Genomic DNA, 20,703 nt, shown 5'->3' on the forward strand with positions numbered 1-20,703 from the left:
GCTAACAGGATTTTACAGAATTAAGGATTTACTCAATTTGATGCTAAATATTGGCAGGCAAACGTTGGCAGCCTTTTGACCAGAGCCCTATGGGTCCTGGTCAAACGTAGTGAACTAAATAGGGAATAGGGTGCCATTTGGGACGCAGGCATAGCCTAGCATAGCCTAGCATAGCCTAGCATAGCATAGCATAGCTTTAACTCCATACTTCTGCTGGAGTTATCTCTGTTTCCAATGCTACCAAGACACTACTTGATAGTGAATAAACTCCTAAATCAGAGATAACACAATTATAACACATATAATCTGTCCTGTACTGGATAACATTATTAATCAAGTCGTTTATATAGTGTACATTGCACCTCCTTACAACTAAATGGTCAGTCATTCTGTATGTGTTAAGGACGATGGTACAACTATACAGATGTCGGATCTTAATTTGATCGTACTTTAGTTGCAAAACATTTTCCTGCGCATCAAGAAATTAAAATGAGCCTTGTGATTTAAAGATATGTTCACTGAAAACCTGCAGTTCTCTTTCTCTCCATGACAGGGCAGTCGTGTCATTCAGACCAATACCTTCTGTAAAAGTCCCTCTCTCTCTCACTTGCTCAAACGCTAAAAGCACCAGACTGAATATTAATAACTGTCCTACTGCTGCTGCTACTTTACAGTGTTTTGCGAAAGTATTCACCCCCCTTGGCATTTTTCCTATTTTGTTGCCTGTCACGCCCTGACGTATGGAACTCTTGTTGGTTTAGTCAGGGTGTGGGAATCTATGTGATGTTTTCTATGTGTAGGATCTAGGTTCGTATTTCTATGTTTGGCCGGGTGTGATTCCCAATCAGAGGCAGCTGTCGCTCGTTGCCTCTAATTGGGGATCATACTTAAGTAGCCTGTTTGCCTACTATGTTTGTGGGATCTTGTTCCTGTGTTAGGCTTGGGTGAATGATGCGTCTTGCCATAGAGATCTGGCATTTACAAAATTCCACTGATTGGCCCAAGGCGGGACTTATAGTCATTAACTGAAATGTGTTAGTCACACATGATATCTCAATTGGCCCGGGTGGGGTTGGGGGGGTGCATCATTCGTGGGGGATGACATGTTTACTGTTGTCTTGTTCTAATTTTGGTAATGTTCCAGGAACATTCTACAGGTTTGCTCATGGTTCTATTTAAAGTAATGTTCTCAAATTGTTCCAAGAAAGTTAAGAAACAACGTTCTTCTGTGGGAATTTCAGTACTTCAGCATAACGTTTCCTACAGGTTTCCTTAGGGTTCTATTTAAATCATGTTCTCAAATTGTTTCCGAGAACATTTAGAAAACGTTCCATAAAACCCATAAGAACACCAATGTTCAGAGAACGTTCTAAAACGTATTTAAAAACATAGAGATTCCGTTATAAGCATCAACAAAACTCTATCCTCTAGCTTTTTTAAGTGTGTTGGCCGCGCCTACTAATTGGTCACACTATCTATGTCCTATCTATGCCTGGAGTTTAAAAAAAGTTACGCGTAAAATAAGCTAGCAGTGTTTTTGAAACATTCAGTGAAAGTTTTAAGGAAGATATTCAAAAACCTCAAAATAACCTATATCTTCCATTCTCAGAGTGTTAATAAAACCTCCCAGGAAAACTTTAAAGGAACCAGAGTAAAACGTTCTCAGAACCTCCCTGCAACCTACTTTCTGTTTTAACGGTCAGGAAACGTATGCTTCATTCCAACAACCAATGTGAAACCAAAAACATACGTTCCCAGAATTTACAAGAAACCAAATGTGCTAGCTGGGTTGATATTGTGCTATGTCTTCCTCCCAAATGCCACCACGTTCCCTATAAAAGTAGTACACTATGAAGGGAAAAGGGTGTCATTTTAATCCCTTTAGTTAATTCGTAGCATACTGCTATAATGAGTCTATCCCTTGTTGAGAGATCTTTGAAACGGATATCAATCGTCAATTGATCGCCTGTCATAGATTAGTCAGGGATCATTAACGCTGCATTGTGATTGGAGAGGTGACATTTTCTTCCAATGCCCTTCTGTCATTATCAGGAAAAACAAATGTGACAGAACATAAATATCAACCATTGACTCCACTGACTCATCTGTGCTCATGTTATTGATGGCTTGTCATCCCTGTATTAATCTGTGCCTCTCCACAGATCAGACACTGTGTGCATAATGGATCATCAGTATCTGAATAACATTTACCTTTTCCTTATCTCTGTCTCCCTCTCTCACTTTCCATCTCTCTCTCCCTCTCTTTCATCTCTTTCTCTCTCTGTGTCTGATGCAAGTCCTCCAGATGCAACATGTCCCATTCAAATTCCAATCAGTGTCTCATCTTTAGGCAGACACTGTCAGAATATGCAGCTCACTAAAATGAGATAAAACAACAGTATATCACTCTCTTTCTCTCCCTCCTTCAACCTCTAACTCCCACGCAGGCATCTGGAAATGAGAAGGTGTTGTTTGACATGAGCCCAGACTAGGTCTGTGTGTTGTTGTTGTTGTTGTTGACTTTAGCTGCCTCTTCATCACTAGAGCCATTAGAAGCTAGGTTCAGTCAGTTGTTCTGCCTTACACATATTCTAAGTGCTTTGCTTCCTGCCGTGCATATACACTCCCTCTCTATGTCTACATTCCCAAATCCTCTTTCACCTCTTCTTCCTCTGTACCTCCCGTGTTTCTTTATCTGGAGTCAGAAGCTTTGGAAGAAACTACAACACAATCTATTGTGTGTTTTGAAGACTGTGACTGAGACTGAGTCTGTGTCTCAAATGGCACCCTATCCCTACTTTTGACTAGAGCCCTATGGGAATAGGGTGCCATTTGGGATGCAGCCGGAGTGTGTGTTCTGTGAAATTGCATCGTTCAACTTCACAGTAGTACTTTTTGCCCCTGTGTAGATGCCATGCTGTTTTGTGGCTAGACTACACATTTTGCTTGCTTGAAAGAAAATGGATGGTGGTTTCATAACAACAAATAGCCTATACCAATTTAGGATTTTACTCTGCAGCAAGTAGAGCACATTAAATCTTATAGGCTCTGTTGGAATTTGCTTCAGTCATGTGATTGCTCCTAAGTCAATCTCTAATGTTATTCCCTCCTTCTCCCTTCTTTCTCTCCCTCCTCCCTCCATCCTTCCCTCCCCGTGCTCCCCGTTTCCCTACTCCCCCTCTCCGTCCATCCTCCCTCTCCTCTCAGGTGAATGATTGAGAATCAGAGAGAGCTCCTTGCTGTGAGACCCCGCCCCATGCTCCTCCCTCCTCTCAGGGGATGGCCAAGGTCCAGGATGGACACACAAACACATGTGACAGGTACACTATACTTCCTCCCTACATAGGGCACACAAACACATTATTTATCTCTACATGGAGTACTTGACTTAAAACCTACATAGGACATTTCCTACCCCATATACTCCCTACATAGGACATTTCCTACCCCATATACACCCTACATAGGGAACATAATGAGTCACAGACACATACACACACATAAACACACATACACACTTTTAATTTATTTGTGTATCTAATAAACCTGTGTATGTGTGTGGTGTGTGTGTGCCTGTGTGTGTGTGTGTGTGTGCCTGTGTGTGTTTGTGTGTGTACCTGTGTGTGTGTGTGTGTGTGTGTGTGTGTGTGTGTGTGTGTGTGTGCCTGTGCCTGTGCCTGTGCCTGTGTGTGTGTGTGTGTGTGTGTGTGTGTGTGTGTGTGTGTGTGTGTGTGTGTTGTGTGTGTGTGTGTGTGTGTGTGTGTGTGTGTGTGTGTGTGTGTGTGTGTGTGTGTGTGTGTGTGTGTGTGTGTGTGTGTGTGTGTGTGTGTGTGTGTGTGTGTTCCCGGTGCAGCCCTGCGATGTTAGAAGAGAGCCAGGATGGTATGGACAGTGGTAGCCTGACTCCAGCTTCAGCTCGACAGGTCTGCATTCAGCGCCACCCCAGCCAAGGCTTCGGATTCATAGCAGGCAGCCAGAGACCAGTCATCATACGCTCCGTCTCTGCAGGTAGGTAGGGATCTGTGTGTGTGTATGTGTGTGTGTGAGTCTGTGTGTGTGTGTGTGAGTCTGTCTGTGTGTGTGTGTGTGTATCTGAGAGCGATAGAGCGAGAGATAGATAGAGAGATAATATATGAGTATTGTCAGTTTGATGTCTGTGTCTGTGTGTCCGTCCATTACGCATAGACTAAGTGTTCCTCTGCGTCTGCGTGTGCGTGTGCGTGTGTGTGTGTGTATGTGTGTGTGTGTGTGTGTGTATATGCTGACCCAGACGGCCCGTCCATCGGCAAGCTTCTCCCTGGAGACCAGATCCTGGCAATCAATGAGGAGGTGGTGAGCGAGGCTCCCCGGGAGAGAGTCATAGACCTTGTAAGGTAACATCCTTTATATCACCACAGGGGGAGGGGGGAGGGGAATGGGGAGGTCAAGGGGTGGTGGGTTTGGCGAGGAAGGTAGAGCGAGGGGGAGGGGGAGGTAAGGAATGAGTCGAGGAGGAGAATCCAATGCTCTGTGTCTCTAGATTGTTGTTCGTCTATAGCCTACACCTTATGTGAGTCTGGGACAGGACGAAGCTTTGGTGGGAATGTTTTTCTAAGCTCATTCAATGTGTGAACTCTCACAACACATAAGAGCAGTATCTGCAGTACATTCAGCAGCAGCAGTACAGCGGTGATCGTTCTGTGTGTTTGAAGGCTAAAGTAACGGAGAAATAGTCTGTCTCTAAGCCTCATATATTCCATAGAAACATAATGGGACAGATGAATCACAGAGAACAGAGAGGAGGTCTAGCAGGTAAAAACAGGACCGTTTCTTCCAATGCCACAGCTCTAGTGTTACCTAACCCACTCCACACTCCTCTCTCCTCTCTGCTGCCTGTCCTCTCTATAGATGCTGCAAAGACTCCATAGTTCTCACTGTGCTGCAGCCTCACCAGGTAACAATACACAGCTCTCGCTCACCGTTTCTCTCCTTATTTTTACTATTTTCTACATCAAAATATATTCTACATCAAAATATATTTTATATTTGAGATTCTTCAAATAGCCACCCTTTGCCTTGATGACAGCTTTGCACACTCTTAGCATTTAACACTTTTTTGGTTACTCATGATTCCATATGTGTTATTTCAATGTAGAAAATAGTCAAAAATAAAGAAAAACCTTTGAATGAGTAGGTGTTCTAAAACGTTTGACCGGTAGTGTATATAGTCCCAAATAAGGGTTATATGGCTTGTAACCATAGCTGAACCCTTTTTGGTCTGTAAAGAACAATACTCATAAGGTTCTAAATGGAACCTGTATGGTGCTATAAAGAACCCTTTCCCAAGGTTCTATAAAGAACCATTAAATGGTTACAACCCTTTTGGGGGCTATATAGAAACCTTTTTTATGGTTCCTTATAGAACCTTTATGGAGAACGGAGTGTACAAAACATTAGGAACACCTTCCTAATATTGAGTTGCAACCGCCTTTTGCCCTCAGAGCACCCTCAATTCGTCGGGGCATGGACTCAACAAGGTGTCGAAAGTGTTCTACAGGGATGCTGGCCCATGTTGATGCCAATGGTTCCCACAGTTGTGTCAAGTTGGCATGAAAAACCCAGCAGCGTTGCAGTTCTTGACACACTCAAACTGGTGCGCCTGGCACCTACTACCATACCCCATTCAAAGGCACTTGAATCTTTTGTCTTGCCCATTCACCCTCTGAATGGCACGCATACACAATCCATGTCTCAATTGTCTCAAGGCTTAAAAATCCTTCATCTACACAGATTGAAGTGTATTTAACAAGTGACATCAATAAGAGTTCATAGCTTTGACCTGGTCAGTCTATGTCATGGAAAGAACCATATAGGGTTTTTTATTCTGGTTTAATAGTCATATTGTTAAAATTCCATAATTGTATTGTTGTGTTTATTGGTTTATTGACAAGTCGAACAGCTAGGGTTCCCTGAAGAGAAAACTGAGAACTACTGACATAGTCAACCATTCTCAGTTGACACAAGGCCATACGTAAGTCTTTCACTAGACACTGTCACCGACAGTATTAAAATAAAAAATGTAATTATGTAACACAACAGACTAGATAAACTGGAATGACTCTCTCACTCATGGTTGCACAAAAAGAGCTGTGAACAAACCACGCCCCCAAATATCCAGATGAGCCGCTGCCCATACATTCAGTAGTGGAAAAGTACCCAATTGTCATACTTGAGTAAAAGTAAAGATACCTTAGTAGAAAATGACTCAAGTAAAAGTGAAAGCCACCCAGTAAAATACTACTTGAGTAAAAGTCTAGAAGTATTTGGTTTTACATATACTTAAGTATCAAAAGTAAAAGTATAAATCATTTCAAATTCCTTATATTAAGCAAACCAGACAGCCACATTTTCTAGTTTATTTTATTTTATTTACAGATAGCCAGGGGCACACTCCATCACTCAGACATCATTTACAAACAAAGCATGTGTTTATTGAGTCTGCTAGATCAGAGACAGTAGGAATGACCAGGGATGTTCTCTTGATAAGTGTATGAATTGGACAATTTTCCTGACCTGCTAAGCATTCAAAATGTAACGAGTACTTTTGGGTGTCAGGGAAAATGTATGGAGTAAAAAGTACATTATTTTCTTTAGGAATGTAGTGAAGTAAAAGTAAAAGTAGTCCAAAATATAAATAGCGAAGTAAAGTACAGATACCCTCCCAAAAAACATAAGTAGTACTTTAAAGTATTTGTACTTAAGTACTTTACACCACTGCGTACATTTGAATTATCACTAAAAGAGGAACTAACCCTTTTTTGAACTGCAAAGAACCATTGGGTTAAAGGGTTCTTTGCGTCTGTATGGTTCCACATAGAACCAGCACCCTTCCCAAAGAACCCTTGAGGAACACTCATTTTTTAGTGTGCTGTGCTACTGAACACAATCACCTCTATAGGCTACATGGCTACTGCTACAATTTCTCGTCTCAACAGTCTGTTTCAAAAGCACTGTTTTATGCACAAACACATATCAGTTATTTTGTTGCCTTTGTAATTACAGACCCATGCTCAGCCAGGCATGTAATGAAACTTTAATGTAAAACGTCCTAATTATTTAACCATCTAACTAAATCACATTTTTGCTAAACATAACTAAATGGTTTCAAATCATAAAACTTTTCTCATTTGTTTAATTTGATTGTTAATGCAGTGAATAAAACCTAAATGTCTTATAAGCTATGGAGATAGACAGAGATGTTTCTTCCTCTCTTTCCTCTCTTCTCTTCCAGTCACCTGTTTCCTCTCCTCTCTTCCAGTCACCTGTTTCCTCTCCTCTCTTCCAGTCACCTGTTTCCTCTCTTCTCTTACAGTCACCTGTTTCCTCTCTTCTCTTCCAGTCACCTGTTTCCTCTCTTCTCTTCCAGTCACCTCTTTCCTCTCCTCTCTTCCAGTCACCTGTTTCCTCTCTTCTCTTCCAGTCACCTGTTTCCTCTCTTCTCTTCCAGTCACCTGTTTCCTCTCTTCTCTTCCAGTCACCTGTTTCCTCTCTTCTCTTCCAGTCACCTCTTTCCTCTCCTCTCTTCCAGTCACCTGTTTCCTCTCTTCTCTTCCAGTCACCTGTTTCCTCTCTTCTCTTCCAGTCACTTGTTTCCTCTCTTCTCTTCCAGTCACCTCTTTCCTCTCCTCTCTTCCAGTCACCTGTTTCCTTTCTTCTCTTCCAGTCACCTGTTTCCTTTCTTCTCTTCCAGTCACCTGTTTCTTCCTCTCTTTTCTCTCTTCTCTTCCAGTCACCTGTTTCCTCTCTTCTCTTCCAGTCACCTGTTTCCTCTCTTCTCTTCCAGTCACCTGTTTCCTCTCTTCTCTTCCAGTCACCTGTTTCTTCCTCTCTTTCCTCTCCTCTCTTCCAGTCACCTGTTTCCTCTCTTCTCTTCCAGTCACCTAAGTCAGCCTTTATAAGTGCAGCTAAGAAGGCCCATCTGAGAACCAACCCGCCCAAAGTGCGCTTTTCAGAGCAAGTGTCCTTCAGTGACCCAGACTCAGTAAGTATACTCTTTCTATCTCTCTCTCTCCATTTCTGTCTCCCTCTCTGTCGTTTCTTGTTTTCTCAATCTTTCATTCTCTCTCACTCTCGCAATTTTTCTGTAACACAATTTCTCTCACTACTCAGTCTTTCTCCACGTCTCTCTAAAACGTTCTCCTCTGTTTATTCTCTCTTTACCCTGGGCCTGGGCCTGTCTCCCGGCTGATTAAACATGGCTGAACATCCTCTTCCTCTCCATCACCGTGTTTGTATTTTGGGTAGCTGACTACTTGCACCATACAAAACAGCCTTGGGTCCAACACAGTGCAGCTTTTTGATTATAAATTGTTCTCCTCCAGATCGATGTCCCCTCTCTCTGGTAGAGCACAGGTTGCACCTCTAAACTGTTTCTAAGACGTTTGTTAAACATTGGGCACATTTTGTATTCAGCTGCAGCAGAAGCGTTACAGTGTTAGGCTGGCTGAGAGCTGAGATGTAAAGTCCCTACTTGGCTGTGAAGGACCCTCTCCCCTGGGTGGAGGCCTGATACAGGGAGAGAGAGATGGTCCTTCTCCCCTGGGTGGAGGCCTGATACAGGGAGAGAGAGATGGTCCTTCTCCCCTGGGTGGAGGCCTGATACAGGGAGAGAGAGATGGTCCTTCTCCCCTGGGTGTAGACCTGATACAGGGAGAGAGAGATGGTCCTTCTCCCCTGGGTGGAGGCCTGATACAGGGAGAGAGAGATGGTCCTTCTCCCCTGGGTGGAGGCCTGATACAGGGAGAGAGAGATGGTCCTTCTCCCCTGGGTGGAGGCCTGATACAGGGAGAGAGAGATGGTCCTTCTCCCCTGGGTGGAGGCCTGATACAGGGAGAGAGAGATGGTCCTTCTCCCCTGGGTGTAGACCTGATACAGGGAGAGAGAGATGGTCCTTCTCCCCTGGGTGGAGGCCTGATACAGGGAGAGAGAGATGGTCCTTCTCCCCTGGGTGGAGGCCTGATACAGGGAGAGAGAGATGGTCCTTCTCCCCTGGGTGTAGGCCTGCTACAGGGAGAGAGAGATGGTCCTTCTCCCCTGGGTGGAGGCCTGATACAGGGAGAGAGAGATGGTCCTTCTCCCCTGGGTGTACGGAGGCTAAATTAATAAATAAGTGTAGACAGGGGTGAACCTATTCTCTTCCCAAGTCTCTCCATCTCAATCTATCTCTGACCACCCCCTTTCTCTCTCCCTCACTCTTTCTCATTGAAGTAAGTTCTGTTGATCATATGGTATATATCAAAGATACATGGTGCGTAGAAATCCGAAGAGGGTGGCCAGCAGAGATAGGTGGGATGGGCTTAGGGAAGCTGAGGGTTGGGATGTGGAATTGGAATTGGAGACAAGTGGGAATGGAGTTGCTGGGCAGGGGGATAGAATGACGATCAAAGATGAACGTAAAAAAAATTAAGTCAAAATAAAACAAAACAAAAAGTAAGTTTGAATGACACTGAGGGGCTGTGTTGTTACAGCTAATGCCCGTTTGCCTGAGGCTGATGCCGCGCAGGGGTTTGTACACATGCATATACACACACTCTCATTCAAATGCACACACGTGCACATACACGGACACACACACATACACACGTAAATAGTGCCATACATGCACTCAAACATATTCAGTTGGCCTTGCTGTTTTTATTTTTAAAATTTTAATTTTAATTTTTTTAAAGCCATTTTATTGTATTTTTCTTGGGGGGGGGGGGGGGACTGTGGGGGGGCGGTCTATGATGGTTGAGGGGCAGCTCTGGGGGAACTGTGGGGGGGTCTCGGATGTTTGAGGGGCAGCTCTGGGGGAACTGTGGGGGGGGGGGTCTCGGATGGTTGAGGGGCAGCTCTGGGGGAACTGTGAGGGGGGGGTCTCGGATGGTTGAGGGGCAGCTCTTGGAGCCCCGTGTAGCTCAGTTGGTAGAGCATGGCGTTTGCAACGCCAGGGTTGTGGGTTCGATTCCCACGGGGGGGCCAGTATGAAAAATGTATGCACTCACTAACTGTAAGTCGCTCTGGATAAGAGTGTCTGCTAAAATGACTAAAAAAACTCTGGGGGTCTCGGATGGTTGAGGGGCAGCTCTTGGAGAACTGTGGGGGGAGGTCTTGGAGGGCTGGTGGCCTGGCGGTTAAGAGCTTGGGCTGGTGGCTCATAGGTCGCTGGTTCGGGTCCCCGTTTTTGACCTTGTGGGAGATCTGTCGACGTGCCCTTGAGCAGGGCGTTGACCCTGGTTGCTTCTGTGGGTCTCTCTGGATGGGAGTCTGTTAGATTACTAATGTGATGTAGTTGTTGAGTGGCTTCACTGCAAGTAGACTGTATGTTTTATATATACAAAATAAAAAAAGTATGTTGATCAGAGCTGGAGGCAGAGGGAGGGAGGTGAGGGGAGGAGGAGGGTTAGCGATTGGCAAAGATCAGACCATCCCCCTTCGGCAGAGCATTTAATCATGTCTATCCGTCTCCTGTGATCAGAGGCTGGGAGTGGGGATTGATTGGTTTGGACTTGCTTATCAGTGCAGACCACCTAACCTGAGCGTTTGAAGTTAATCGACATAGAAGGAAAGAGAGATGAGGCGGCTATATGTTCAGCCACAACTACATCTACTAGGCACGCGTCCCAAATGGCACCCTATTCTCTATATAGTGCACTAATTTTAACAGGAGCCAATAGGGCTCTGGTCAAAAGTAGTGCACTATATAGACAATAGGGTGTCATTTGGGAGGCAGGCCTGCCTGCACTGCTCTGCTCCACGCTCGGCTAACACAGGCCGTTATGCTAAATTCAACCTTTACTTCTGTCATCATTATCCACCTCAGGTCTTAGAGAGAAGCCATGGTAGACTGGGTGGAATTCTAAACTACACCCTTTTTGGTTCCAGGTGGAACCCTTTTGGAAAGGGTTTCATATGGAACCCAAAAGAGTTCTACCTGGAACCAAAAGGGGTTCTTAAAAGGGTTCTCCTATGGGGACAGCCGAAATACCCTTTTAGGTTCTAGATAGCACCTCTAGATAGTGTAGCCTAGCTGCCATCTTATGTGGATACATCTGTAGTGTAGTGTAGTCAGTCTATTCTAAATGATGTTCATTTCATTACCTCTCATCAGATACAGTAGTTGTTGAATATTATCACATTTTAGTCATTTAGCAGACACTCTTATCCAGAGCGACATACAGAAGCAATTAGTTACTGGCCTTGGGCCTTGGACTTTCAGCCTTGTGCCTTGCACTTTCAGCCTTGTGCCTTGCACTTTCAGCCTTGTGCCTTGCACTTTCAGCCTTGTGCCTTGTACTTTCAGCCTTGGGCCTTGGACTTTCAGCCTTGGGCCTTGCACTTTCGGCCTTGTGCCTTGCACTTTCAGCCTTGTGCCTTGCACTTTCAGCCTTGTGCCTTGCACTTTCAGCCTTGTGCCTTGTACTTTCAGCCTTGGGCCTTGGACTTTCAGCCTTGTGCCTTGCACTTTCAGCCTTGTGCCTTGCACTTTCAGCCTTGTGCCTTGCACTTTCAGCCTTGTGCCTTGCACTTTCAGCCTTGTGCCTTGTACTTTCAGCTCCTAACCACTAGGCTACATTGTCCATCTTCCTCTCTTCTCTCTTCTCTCTGTTCACCAAGTGATTTTCAGAACAGCAGTGGATGCTTGTGATGTGTGTATATAACTCACTCTACATCCCTCATTCACCCTCCTGATGACACCACCTCTGGAGAGAGTGAAGACGTGTCACGGCCCATCTCCCTACCTGGACGGAACTCAGCTCCAGCAGAGGAAACTTTTCTGATGAGTGGCTGATAAAAGCAGAATAACCTTGAGTTATCAGGCCTCCTGCAGCTCTCCCTGGGCTACGCAACCACCACACTTTATAGTCTATTCAGCCAGCTATCTTCCAATTGCACCGGCACATACATATTAAATTGATGCATTGAGGAAATGTAATAAGCTGTTCTTTGATCACAGCACAAAGTATCCCCCCCCCCAAAAAAAAAAGCTCCAGCCTGGTCCCTTCTCAACTGCTTTTAGATGGAATGTACTTCTCTCTGCACATTCCACAGTTCTGGAGCTCTGACTTCATTCAGTTATAGCCCTGATCCCCTACTCTGGGGTTGATTAAATGTACTGTACCATGTTGATGTAGGATATTAACCTTTTAAGTACTTTCTCAGATACCTCATCTTGCCTCTCTCTTACTGCTATAAGAGGCACTAAGGTTTTACATTTGCTCTCTCTCTCTCTCTCTCTCTCTCTCTCTCTCTCTCTCTCTTTCTCTCCCTCCCTCTCTCTCTCTCCCTCTCTCTCTCTCCCTCCCTCTCTCTTTCTCTCCCTCCCTCTATCTCTGCGCCTCTCCCTCTCCCTCCACCCTCTCCCTCTCCCTCTCTCTGTCTCTCCATCTCTCTCTCTCACAGACAATGCTAAAGGACGACTCTTTGCTACTCATACCAAATGTGCTGAAGGTGTTCCTGGAGAATGGTCAGATCAAGTCCTTCACGTTTGACAGCCGCACCACTGTCAGGGTACGTATATAGTTAGGGTCCAATTTGTAAACATTACCAACAGAGTGAATGTGAAAACTGATTTTAAAAGGTCACTCTCTGCTGGTGATTTGCAGGATGTGCAATGATACAAGTAAAAGGAGGGCTGCGATTGGTTACATTGCCTACTGTGCCCATGTATCTGTATTAAATGGGCCATAACTCTAAAAGTAGTAGATATCTGGAACTTTGATACGCCCGTAGAGTATATCATGTTCAACGATACATTGTAAAATACTACTCATATTACAGAGCAAGAGGTGAAGCTTCATATAACACCAAATGTTGCTTTGTAGCACCTACAGACGAAACATTATCGATGTGATGGGAATCCAATTATTATTATTATTATTATTTTTTTATTTTTTTTTCATCTTTATTTAACCAGGTAAGCCAGTTGAGAACAGGTTCTCATTTACAACTGCGACCTGGCCAAGATAAAGCAAAGTAGTGCAATAAAAACAACACAGAGTTACATATGGGGTAAAAAAAACAAAGTCAGAAATACAACAGAAAATATATATACAGTGTGTGCAAATGTAGCAAGTTATGGAGGTAAGGCAATAAATAGGCTATAGTGCAGAATAATTACAATAGTATTAACACTGGAATGCTAGATGTGCAAGAGATGATGTGCAAATAGAGATACTGGGGTGCAAAAGAGCAAAATAAATAACAATATAGGGATGAGGTAGTTGGGTGGGCTAATTTCAGATGGGCTGTGTACAGGTGCAGTGATCGGTAAGGTGCTCTGACAACTGATGCTTAAAGTTATTGAGGGAGATAAGAGTCTCCAGCTTCAGAGATTTTTGCAATTCGTTCCAGTCATTGGCAGCAGAGAACTGGAAGGAATGGCGGCCAAAGGAGGTGTTGGCTTTGGGAATGACCAGTGAGATATACCTGCTGGAGCGCAGACTACGGGTGGGTGCTGCTATGGTGACCAATGAGCTAAGATAAGGCGGGGATTTGCCTAGCAGTGATTTATAGATGGCCTGGAGCCAGTGGGTTTGACGACGGACATGTAGTGAGGACCAGCCAACAAGAGCGTACAGGTCACAGTGGTGGGTAGTGTATGGGGCTTTGGAGACAAAACGGATGGCACTGTGATAGACTACATCCAATTTGCTGAGTAGAGTGTTGGAGGCTATTTTGTAAATGACATCGCCGAAGTCAAGGATCGGTAGGATAGTCAGTTTTACGAGGGCATGTTTGGCAGCATGAGTGAAGGAGGCTTTGTTGCGAAATAGGAAGCCGATTCTAGATTTAACTTTGGATTGGAGATTCTTTATGTGAGTCTGGAAGTTGAGTTTACAGTCTAACCAGACACCTAGATATTTGTAGTTGTCCACATACTCTAGGTCAGACCCGTCGAGAGTGGTGATTCTAGTCGGGTGGGCGGGTGCTAGCAGCGTTCGATTGAAAAGCATGCATTTAGTTTTACTAGTGTTTAAGAGCAGTTGAAGGCTACTGAAGGATTGTTGTATGGCATTGAAGCTCGTTTGGAGGTTTGTTAACACAGTGTCCAATGAAGGGCCAGATGTATACAAAATGGTGTCGTCTGCGTAGAGGTGGATCTGAGAGTCACCAGCAGCAAGAGCGACATCATTGATATACACAGAGAAAAGTGTCGGCCCAAGAATTGAACCCTGTGGCACCCCCATAGAGACTGCCATAGGTCCAGACAACAGGCCCTCCGATTTGACACACTGAACTCTATCTGAGAAGTAGTTGGTGAACCAGGCGAGGCAGTCATTTGAGAAACCAAGGCTATTTAGTCTGCCAATAAGAATGCGGTGGTTGACAGAGTCGAAAGCCTTGGCCAGGTCGATGAAGACGGCTGCACAGTACTGTCTATTATCAATCGTGGTTATAATATCGTTTAGGACCTTGAGCGTGGCTGAAGTGCACCCGTGACCAGCTCGGAAACCGGATTGCATAGCGGAGAAGGTACGGTGGTATTCGAAATGGTCGATGATCTGTTTGTTAACTTGGCTTTCGAATACTTTCGAAAGGCAGGGCAGGATGGATATAGGTCTGTAGCAGTTTGGATCTAGAGTGTCACCCCCTTTGAAGAGGGGGATGACCGCGGCAGCTTTCCAATCTCTGGGGATCTCAGACGTTATGAAAGAGAGGTTGAACAGACTAGTAATAGGGGTTGCGACAATTTCGGCGGCTAGTTTTAGAAAGAAAGGGTCCAGATTGTCTAGCCCAGCTGATTTGTAGGGGTCTAGATTTTGCAGCGCTTTCAAAACATCAGCTGTCTGAATTTGTGTGAAGGAGAAGCGGGGGGGGGGGCATGGGCAAGTTGCAGCAGAGGGTGCAGAGTTGGTGGCCGGGTTAGTGGTAGCCAGATGGAAAGCATGGCCAGCTGTAGCAAAATGCTTGTTGAAATTCTCGATTATTGTAGATTTATCGGTGGTGATAGTGTTTCCTAGCCTCAGTGCAGTGGGCAGCTGGGAGGAAGTGCTCTTATTCTCCATGGACTTTACAGTGTCCCAAAACTTTTTGGAGTTAGTGCTACAGGATGCAAATTTCTGTTTGAAAAAGTTAGCCTTTGCTTTCCTGACTGCTTGTGTATATTGGTTCCTAACTTCCCTGAAAAGTTGCATATCGCGGGGGCTATTTGATGCTAATGCTGTACGCCACAGGATGTTTTTGTGCTGGTCAAGGGCAGTCAAGTCTGAGGAGAACCAGGGGCTATATCGGTTCTTAGTTCTGTATTTTTTGAATGGGGCATGTTTATTTAAGATTGAGAGGAAATTCCTTTTAAGGAACAACCAGGCATCCTCTACTGACGGAATGAGATCTATATCCATCCAGGATACCTGGGCCAGGTCAATAAGGAAGGCCTCCTCGCTAAAGTGTTTTAGGGAGCGTTTGACTGTGATGAGGGGTGGTCGTTTGACCGCGGACCCGTTACGGACGCAGGCAATAAGGCAGTGATCGCTGAGATCCTGGTTGAAGACAGCTGAGGTGTATTTAGAGGGTATGTTAGTCAGGATGATATCTATGAGGGTACCCATGTTTAAGGATTTAGGGTTGTACCTGGTAGGTTCGTTGATAATTTGCGTGAGGTTGAGGGCATCTAGCTTGGATTGTAGGATGGCTGGGGTATTAAGCATATCCCAATTTAGGTCACCAAGCAGTACAAACTCAGAGGATAAATGGGGGGCAATCAATTCACATATGGTGTCCAGGGCACAGCTGGGGGCTGAGGGGGGTCTGTAGCAAGCGGCAACAGTGAGAGACTTATTTCTGGAAAGGTGGATTTTTAGTAGATTGCAACTCCACCCCCTTTGGCAGTTCTATCTAGACGGAAAATGTTATAGTTGGGAATGGAAATTTCAGAATTTTTGGTGGCCTTCCTGAGCCAGGATTCAGACACTGCTAGAACATCAGGGTTGGCAGAGTGTGCTAACGCAGTGAATAACTCAAACTTAGGAAGTAGACTTCTGATATTTATGTGCAAGAAACCAAGACTTTTGCGATTACAGAAGTCATCAAATGATAGCTCCTGGGGAGTAGGAGTGATACTGGGGGCTACAGGGCCTGGGTTAGCCTCTACATCACCAGAGGAACAGAGGAGGACTAGAATAAGGATACGGCTAAAGGCTTTAAGAACTGGTCTTCTAGTGCGTTGGGTACATAGAATAAAGGGGGCAGATTTCCGGGTGTTATAGAAAAGATTCAGGGCATTATGTACAGACAAGGATATGGAAGGATATGAGTAAAGTGGAGGTAAACCTAAGCGTTGGGTAACAATGAAAGAGATAGTATCTCTAGAGGCATCAATTGAGTCGGTCTCTGAGTGTATGGGGGGAGGGACAAAGGAGCTAACTAAGGCAGGTTTAGCTAGGCTGGGGGGTCTACAGTGATATAGTACAATTAGAAATAACCGAAACAACAATAAACTAACCATGTTTGGGCTGAGGCTAAACATAAACAGGATGTAGTACCGTAAAAAGGAACAGTCCAGCAGATATCAGCTGTATAGCTGAGTTATCATAAGGTCCGGTGGTGAAGCGCTAGTGAGTAAGAGGCCACGGCTAGCGTGTGCTACGTCCGTTTTGTTGTAGCCAGCTGGTAGCGATGAATCCGGAGTTAAAGGTCCAGTGATTCAGTGATTCCGGCGGAAAAACTGATATGTTCTGGGTCGATAACGCGCTGTGCAGACTCGCCGAATATCCGGTGATCAATGTCCAGTGATTAAAAATTAATCCCGCTGAAAAAAATCCAATATTCTGGGTGAAACACCGCTAGCTGTGGCTAATAGCAAGTAGCTAGTTCAGTAGCTAGTTCAGTTTAGTGAGTAAGAGGCCACGGATAACGTGTGCTAACGGGCCAGGGCTAGCAGATGGATGGAATCTTCGTGGTTAACGTCGTAACCACATCAGACGATTTCGTCGGCAGACCAGTCGTGTAGGATCGGCGGGGCTCCGTGTCAACACTAGGTGGTCCCGTCCGGTTGATAGAGAGGTAGATAGCCGGGAGATGGGCCTAGCTCGGGATGATTAGCCAGACCACAGCGTCCGTTTTGTTGTAGCCAGCTGGTAGCGATGAATCCGGAGTTAAAGGTCCAGTGAATCAGTGATTCCGGCGGAAAAACTGATATGTTCTGGGTCGATAACGCGCTGTGCAGACTGGCCGAATATCCGGTGATCAATGTCCAGTGATTAAAATTAATCCCGCGGAAAAAATCCAATGATCTGGGTGAAACACCGCTAGCTGTGGCTAATAGCAAGTAGCTAGTTAGCTGGCTAGCTAGTTTCAACTGGAGATTCTAGATTCTAGATAAACGGTAAGTCAATAATAGAATCCGTTCCACATTGAGTGAGGCGGGTTGCAGGAAAGTATATTTTGTAGAAGGATGAAAAGTCTGATAGGGAAATATGTACGAAAAATACAAAAAAACAGGGTATTTACAGGCTATTTACAGACACACGACAGAAACAGGACTGCACTACTTCGCCATCTTGGATTATTATTTTATTCACGTTAGTTGACAACTCAACCAAATGTAAATCAAAACTAGACGTTGTACTGACGTCTGTGCCCAGCGGGTATAACCATCATACAAATATTTAATGACGCCACTGATGGTAAGACCCCCCCACAGTGTTGGAGGAACAGGCCTAGTTATGAGAAGCCCACTTCCTTCAATTCCCAGTATTTTATAATGGCTGTGGATGCATCTCAAATGGCACCCTATTCCCTATATAGTGCACTACTTTTGACCCAAGCCTTATGGGTTCTGGTCAACATTAGTGTGCTGAAAAGGGAATAGGGTACCATATGGGGCACATGCTGTAATATTGTAATGACATCCAGCAGTCAGTCAAGAGACAGATAGAAGTCATTACCATCTACTATCAGGCTATGAGACGACTCTGACATCTCCCACCAGACTCATTAAAGGCACAATATTACATTTCAGAAATCTCTTTTCCTGCTCATTCAGGGAGCGAGGGATGGATGGAGGGAGCGAGAGAGAATGAGAGAGAAAGGGAGGGAGGGACAAAAATGACTAGGGTTTTCTCCATCCACCATTATGATAGGTCATTGGCTGCACACACACACACACACACACACATGCACACACTAACACTATCCAAGTACTGTATTTGTCTGAGTTGAAATACAGTATGTTATGAAATCTTACCCTCAGTCACAAGGAGCAAAGAGAAGAATACACCGGAGTTCCAAATGGCACCCTATTAACAAAAGTATATAGTGCACTACTTTTGACCAGCGCCCATAGGCCTCTACAGTAATGCACTATACAGCACCATTTGGAATGCAGACAGTACGGGCCTAGGTTACATTTCCTCTGCAGTGTGGAGAGAGAGAGAGAGAGAGAGAGAGAGAGAGAGAGAGAGAGAGAGAGAGAGAGAGAGAGAGAGAGAGAGAGAGAGAGAGAGAGAGAGAGAGAGAGAGAGAGAGAGAGAGAGAGAGAGAGAGAGAGAGAGAGAGAGAGAGAGAGAGAGAGAGAGAGAGAGAGAGAGAGAGAGAGAGAGAGAGAGAGAGAGAGACAGAGAGAGAGACAGAGAGAGATTGAGAGTGAGAGAGAAGCACAGCACAAAAGAAGACTACCAATAACCACATTTCCCTCCACAGTTTTTATGTGAGTAAAGTCATACCTTTTTTTTTTTTTAATCACGACAACTGTGACGGAAACAGGAAGTTTCAGTGCAATTTTATGAATGCAGACAGATAATATGTTCGTTCGACATGGTGGGATGGTTTTATATACGTAAAATGAATTATGCGAGAAATTGTGATAAAAATGCCTTCATGCACAAATATTGATATAATAACCATCATATCGAAGTAAACTTGGAGTCACGTGATGATATGGTGTGTAGTCCTCTCACTATGTCTCGGGAAAGCATAGTTTATTAGGCTACAGATGAAATAGTTATGATGAACTTCACAGGGTGGTGAAAGTTCACGGTGATCTTGATGCTCCTTTCTAATAAATACTGAAGTTCTGGTGACATGATGATCAATGCTTGACTGCCGTTTGACAAATAAAAATATTCTTGCTCATATCCATAATAATGTAGACTAGACTACCAGAACTATATCTGCCAGCTGTTGTCTAGACCGCACAGGCCAAAACCAGAGTAGGTACATCTGCTATTTAACGCAACACTTTTTGTGACAAAACCATCGGCAGAGTTGAAAATGCGGCGGAAACACATTGAACTTTAGATTTGTATTCGGTACATGAAAACTTAAGCAAAAAAGTACATGGAGTGCGCTATGTCATCACGCACTAATTTTATCCTCAACAAGTCCGTTTGGTGGAAACACACCACTGGTGGGAAAATGTGCATATTTTCTTTATGTGGATTTCAGAAAATTCACATGAAATTCCGTCGCCATGGAAACCTAGCTAGTAGTACAGAATATTGATCCAATGCAACACCGTGAGAGAGCAAATAGAGCTCTGGCAATTAAGTACAGACGGGATGCGTCCCAAATAACACGCTATTCCCTTTCCCTACATAGTGCACTACTTTTGACAGTTAGTGCACTATTACAGGGACTAGTGTAGATAGGGAATGACCTCTGAAACCCTCATTGGAGAAGATAACAGGATAGTTTGGTCTATTTGTGCGGACAGCCACATGTAGAGAAATCTACGTCGCACAGATAAAAATCATAACACAGGAGGACATTAAATATTTAATAAATATTGCAAGAGATAAATGCTATCCATAAACTCCAAATAAATCTCTCTCTCTTTCCTTCTCCCTCTCTAGGACGTGATCTCGTCCCTGCAGGACCGCCTGTCCCTGCGTTACATAGAGCACTTTGCCCTGGTGCTGGAGTCAAGTGGGCTGGACCAGGACCAGAGACTACACATGCTGCAGGAGAACCAGCCGCTCTCACATGTAAGGGAGCCAACAGTTACTCTATTCCTCCTGATTATCATGTTACAGTCATTCTAAGAGCAGTGTAGGTGTAATATAGCCTGGTTAAACCAGACTGAATCATTACCAAGGACAAAGCTCTTCAGACCATGGCAAATTGTTTACACTCATAGAAATAGAATCTATAGATTAGATAGCATGGTAATCACCTTCCATTGACTAGCTGTGTTTGTCTACTATGTTGTGAAGGAAGCTGTTATGATATAGATGTTATTCATGACGTCTCCCTCTCTCTCCTCAGGTGGTGCACAGGACGTATTTCCAGGGGATGAAGTGTCTCTTCCGCATCTGCTTCTTCCCCAAGGATCCAGCAGACCTGCTCAGGAGGGACCCTGCAGCCTTCGAGTACCTCTACATACAGGTGGGGCTCCAAGGATCCAGCAGACCTGCTCAGGAGGGACCCTGCAGCCTTCGAGTACCTCTACATACAGGTGGGGCTACAGCCTTCAGGTACCTCTAGGTGGGGATACCATGGATACAAACCTCATGATTCTGTTTGGATTGTCAAGGGGTTCTTTCTGCAGCGGAGCCCCTCAGCCCACTGAGCCAACTGAAGGCTTAGAACCTCTGGCACCCATGAGTAGTTCCAGATTTATGTCCTTCTCCATCTCATTCTAGAATGGAGTTATAGTAAATCTCACATGCTAGAGATTCTGCCATACCAAGATGGTATATAGACGTAGCAAAACCAGTTTCACGTCACGTCCAACACAAATCAAAG

The 20,703-nt window shown here is 44.6% G+C and overlaps 1 protein-coding gene across 1 annotated transcript in view; it reads left to right on the plus strand.

Moving 5' to 3' along the window:
- Positions 1 to 3,279: 3,279 nt before the first annotated feature.
- The window catches only part of LOC311118730 (FERM and PDZ domain-containing protein 3-like), a gene marked incomplete at both ends in the record, with an annotated part of 28,573 nt that continues 11,149 nt past the window's right edge, over positions 3,280 to 20,703 (plus strand). Inside the window, 8 exon segments of the mRNA XM_084193513.1 lie at positions 3,280 to 3,320; positions 3,854 to 4,008; positions 4,271 to 4,373; positions 4,888 to 4,933; positions 7,916 to 8,020; positions 12,421 to 12,528; positions 19,812 to 19,943; positions 20,224 to 20,343. Of these exon segments, the coding sequence (XP_084049639.1) occupies positions 3,280 to 3,320; positions 3,854 to 4,008; positions 4,271 to 4,373; positions 4,888 to 4,933; positions 7,916 to 8,020; positions 12,421 to 12,528; positions 19,812 to 19,943; positions 20,224 to 20,343 (810 nt within the window).

This window comes from Coregonus lavaretus, assembly GCF_964263955.1.
Source record: "Coregonus lavaretus genome assembly, contig: HAP1_SCAFFOLD_846, whole genome shotgun sequence".
Taxonomy (NCBI): domain Eukaryota; kingdom Metazoa; phylum Chordata; class Actinopteri; order Salmoniformes; family Salmonidae; genus Coregonus; species Coregonus lavaretus.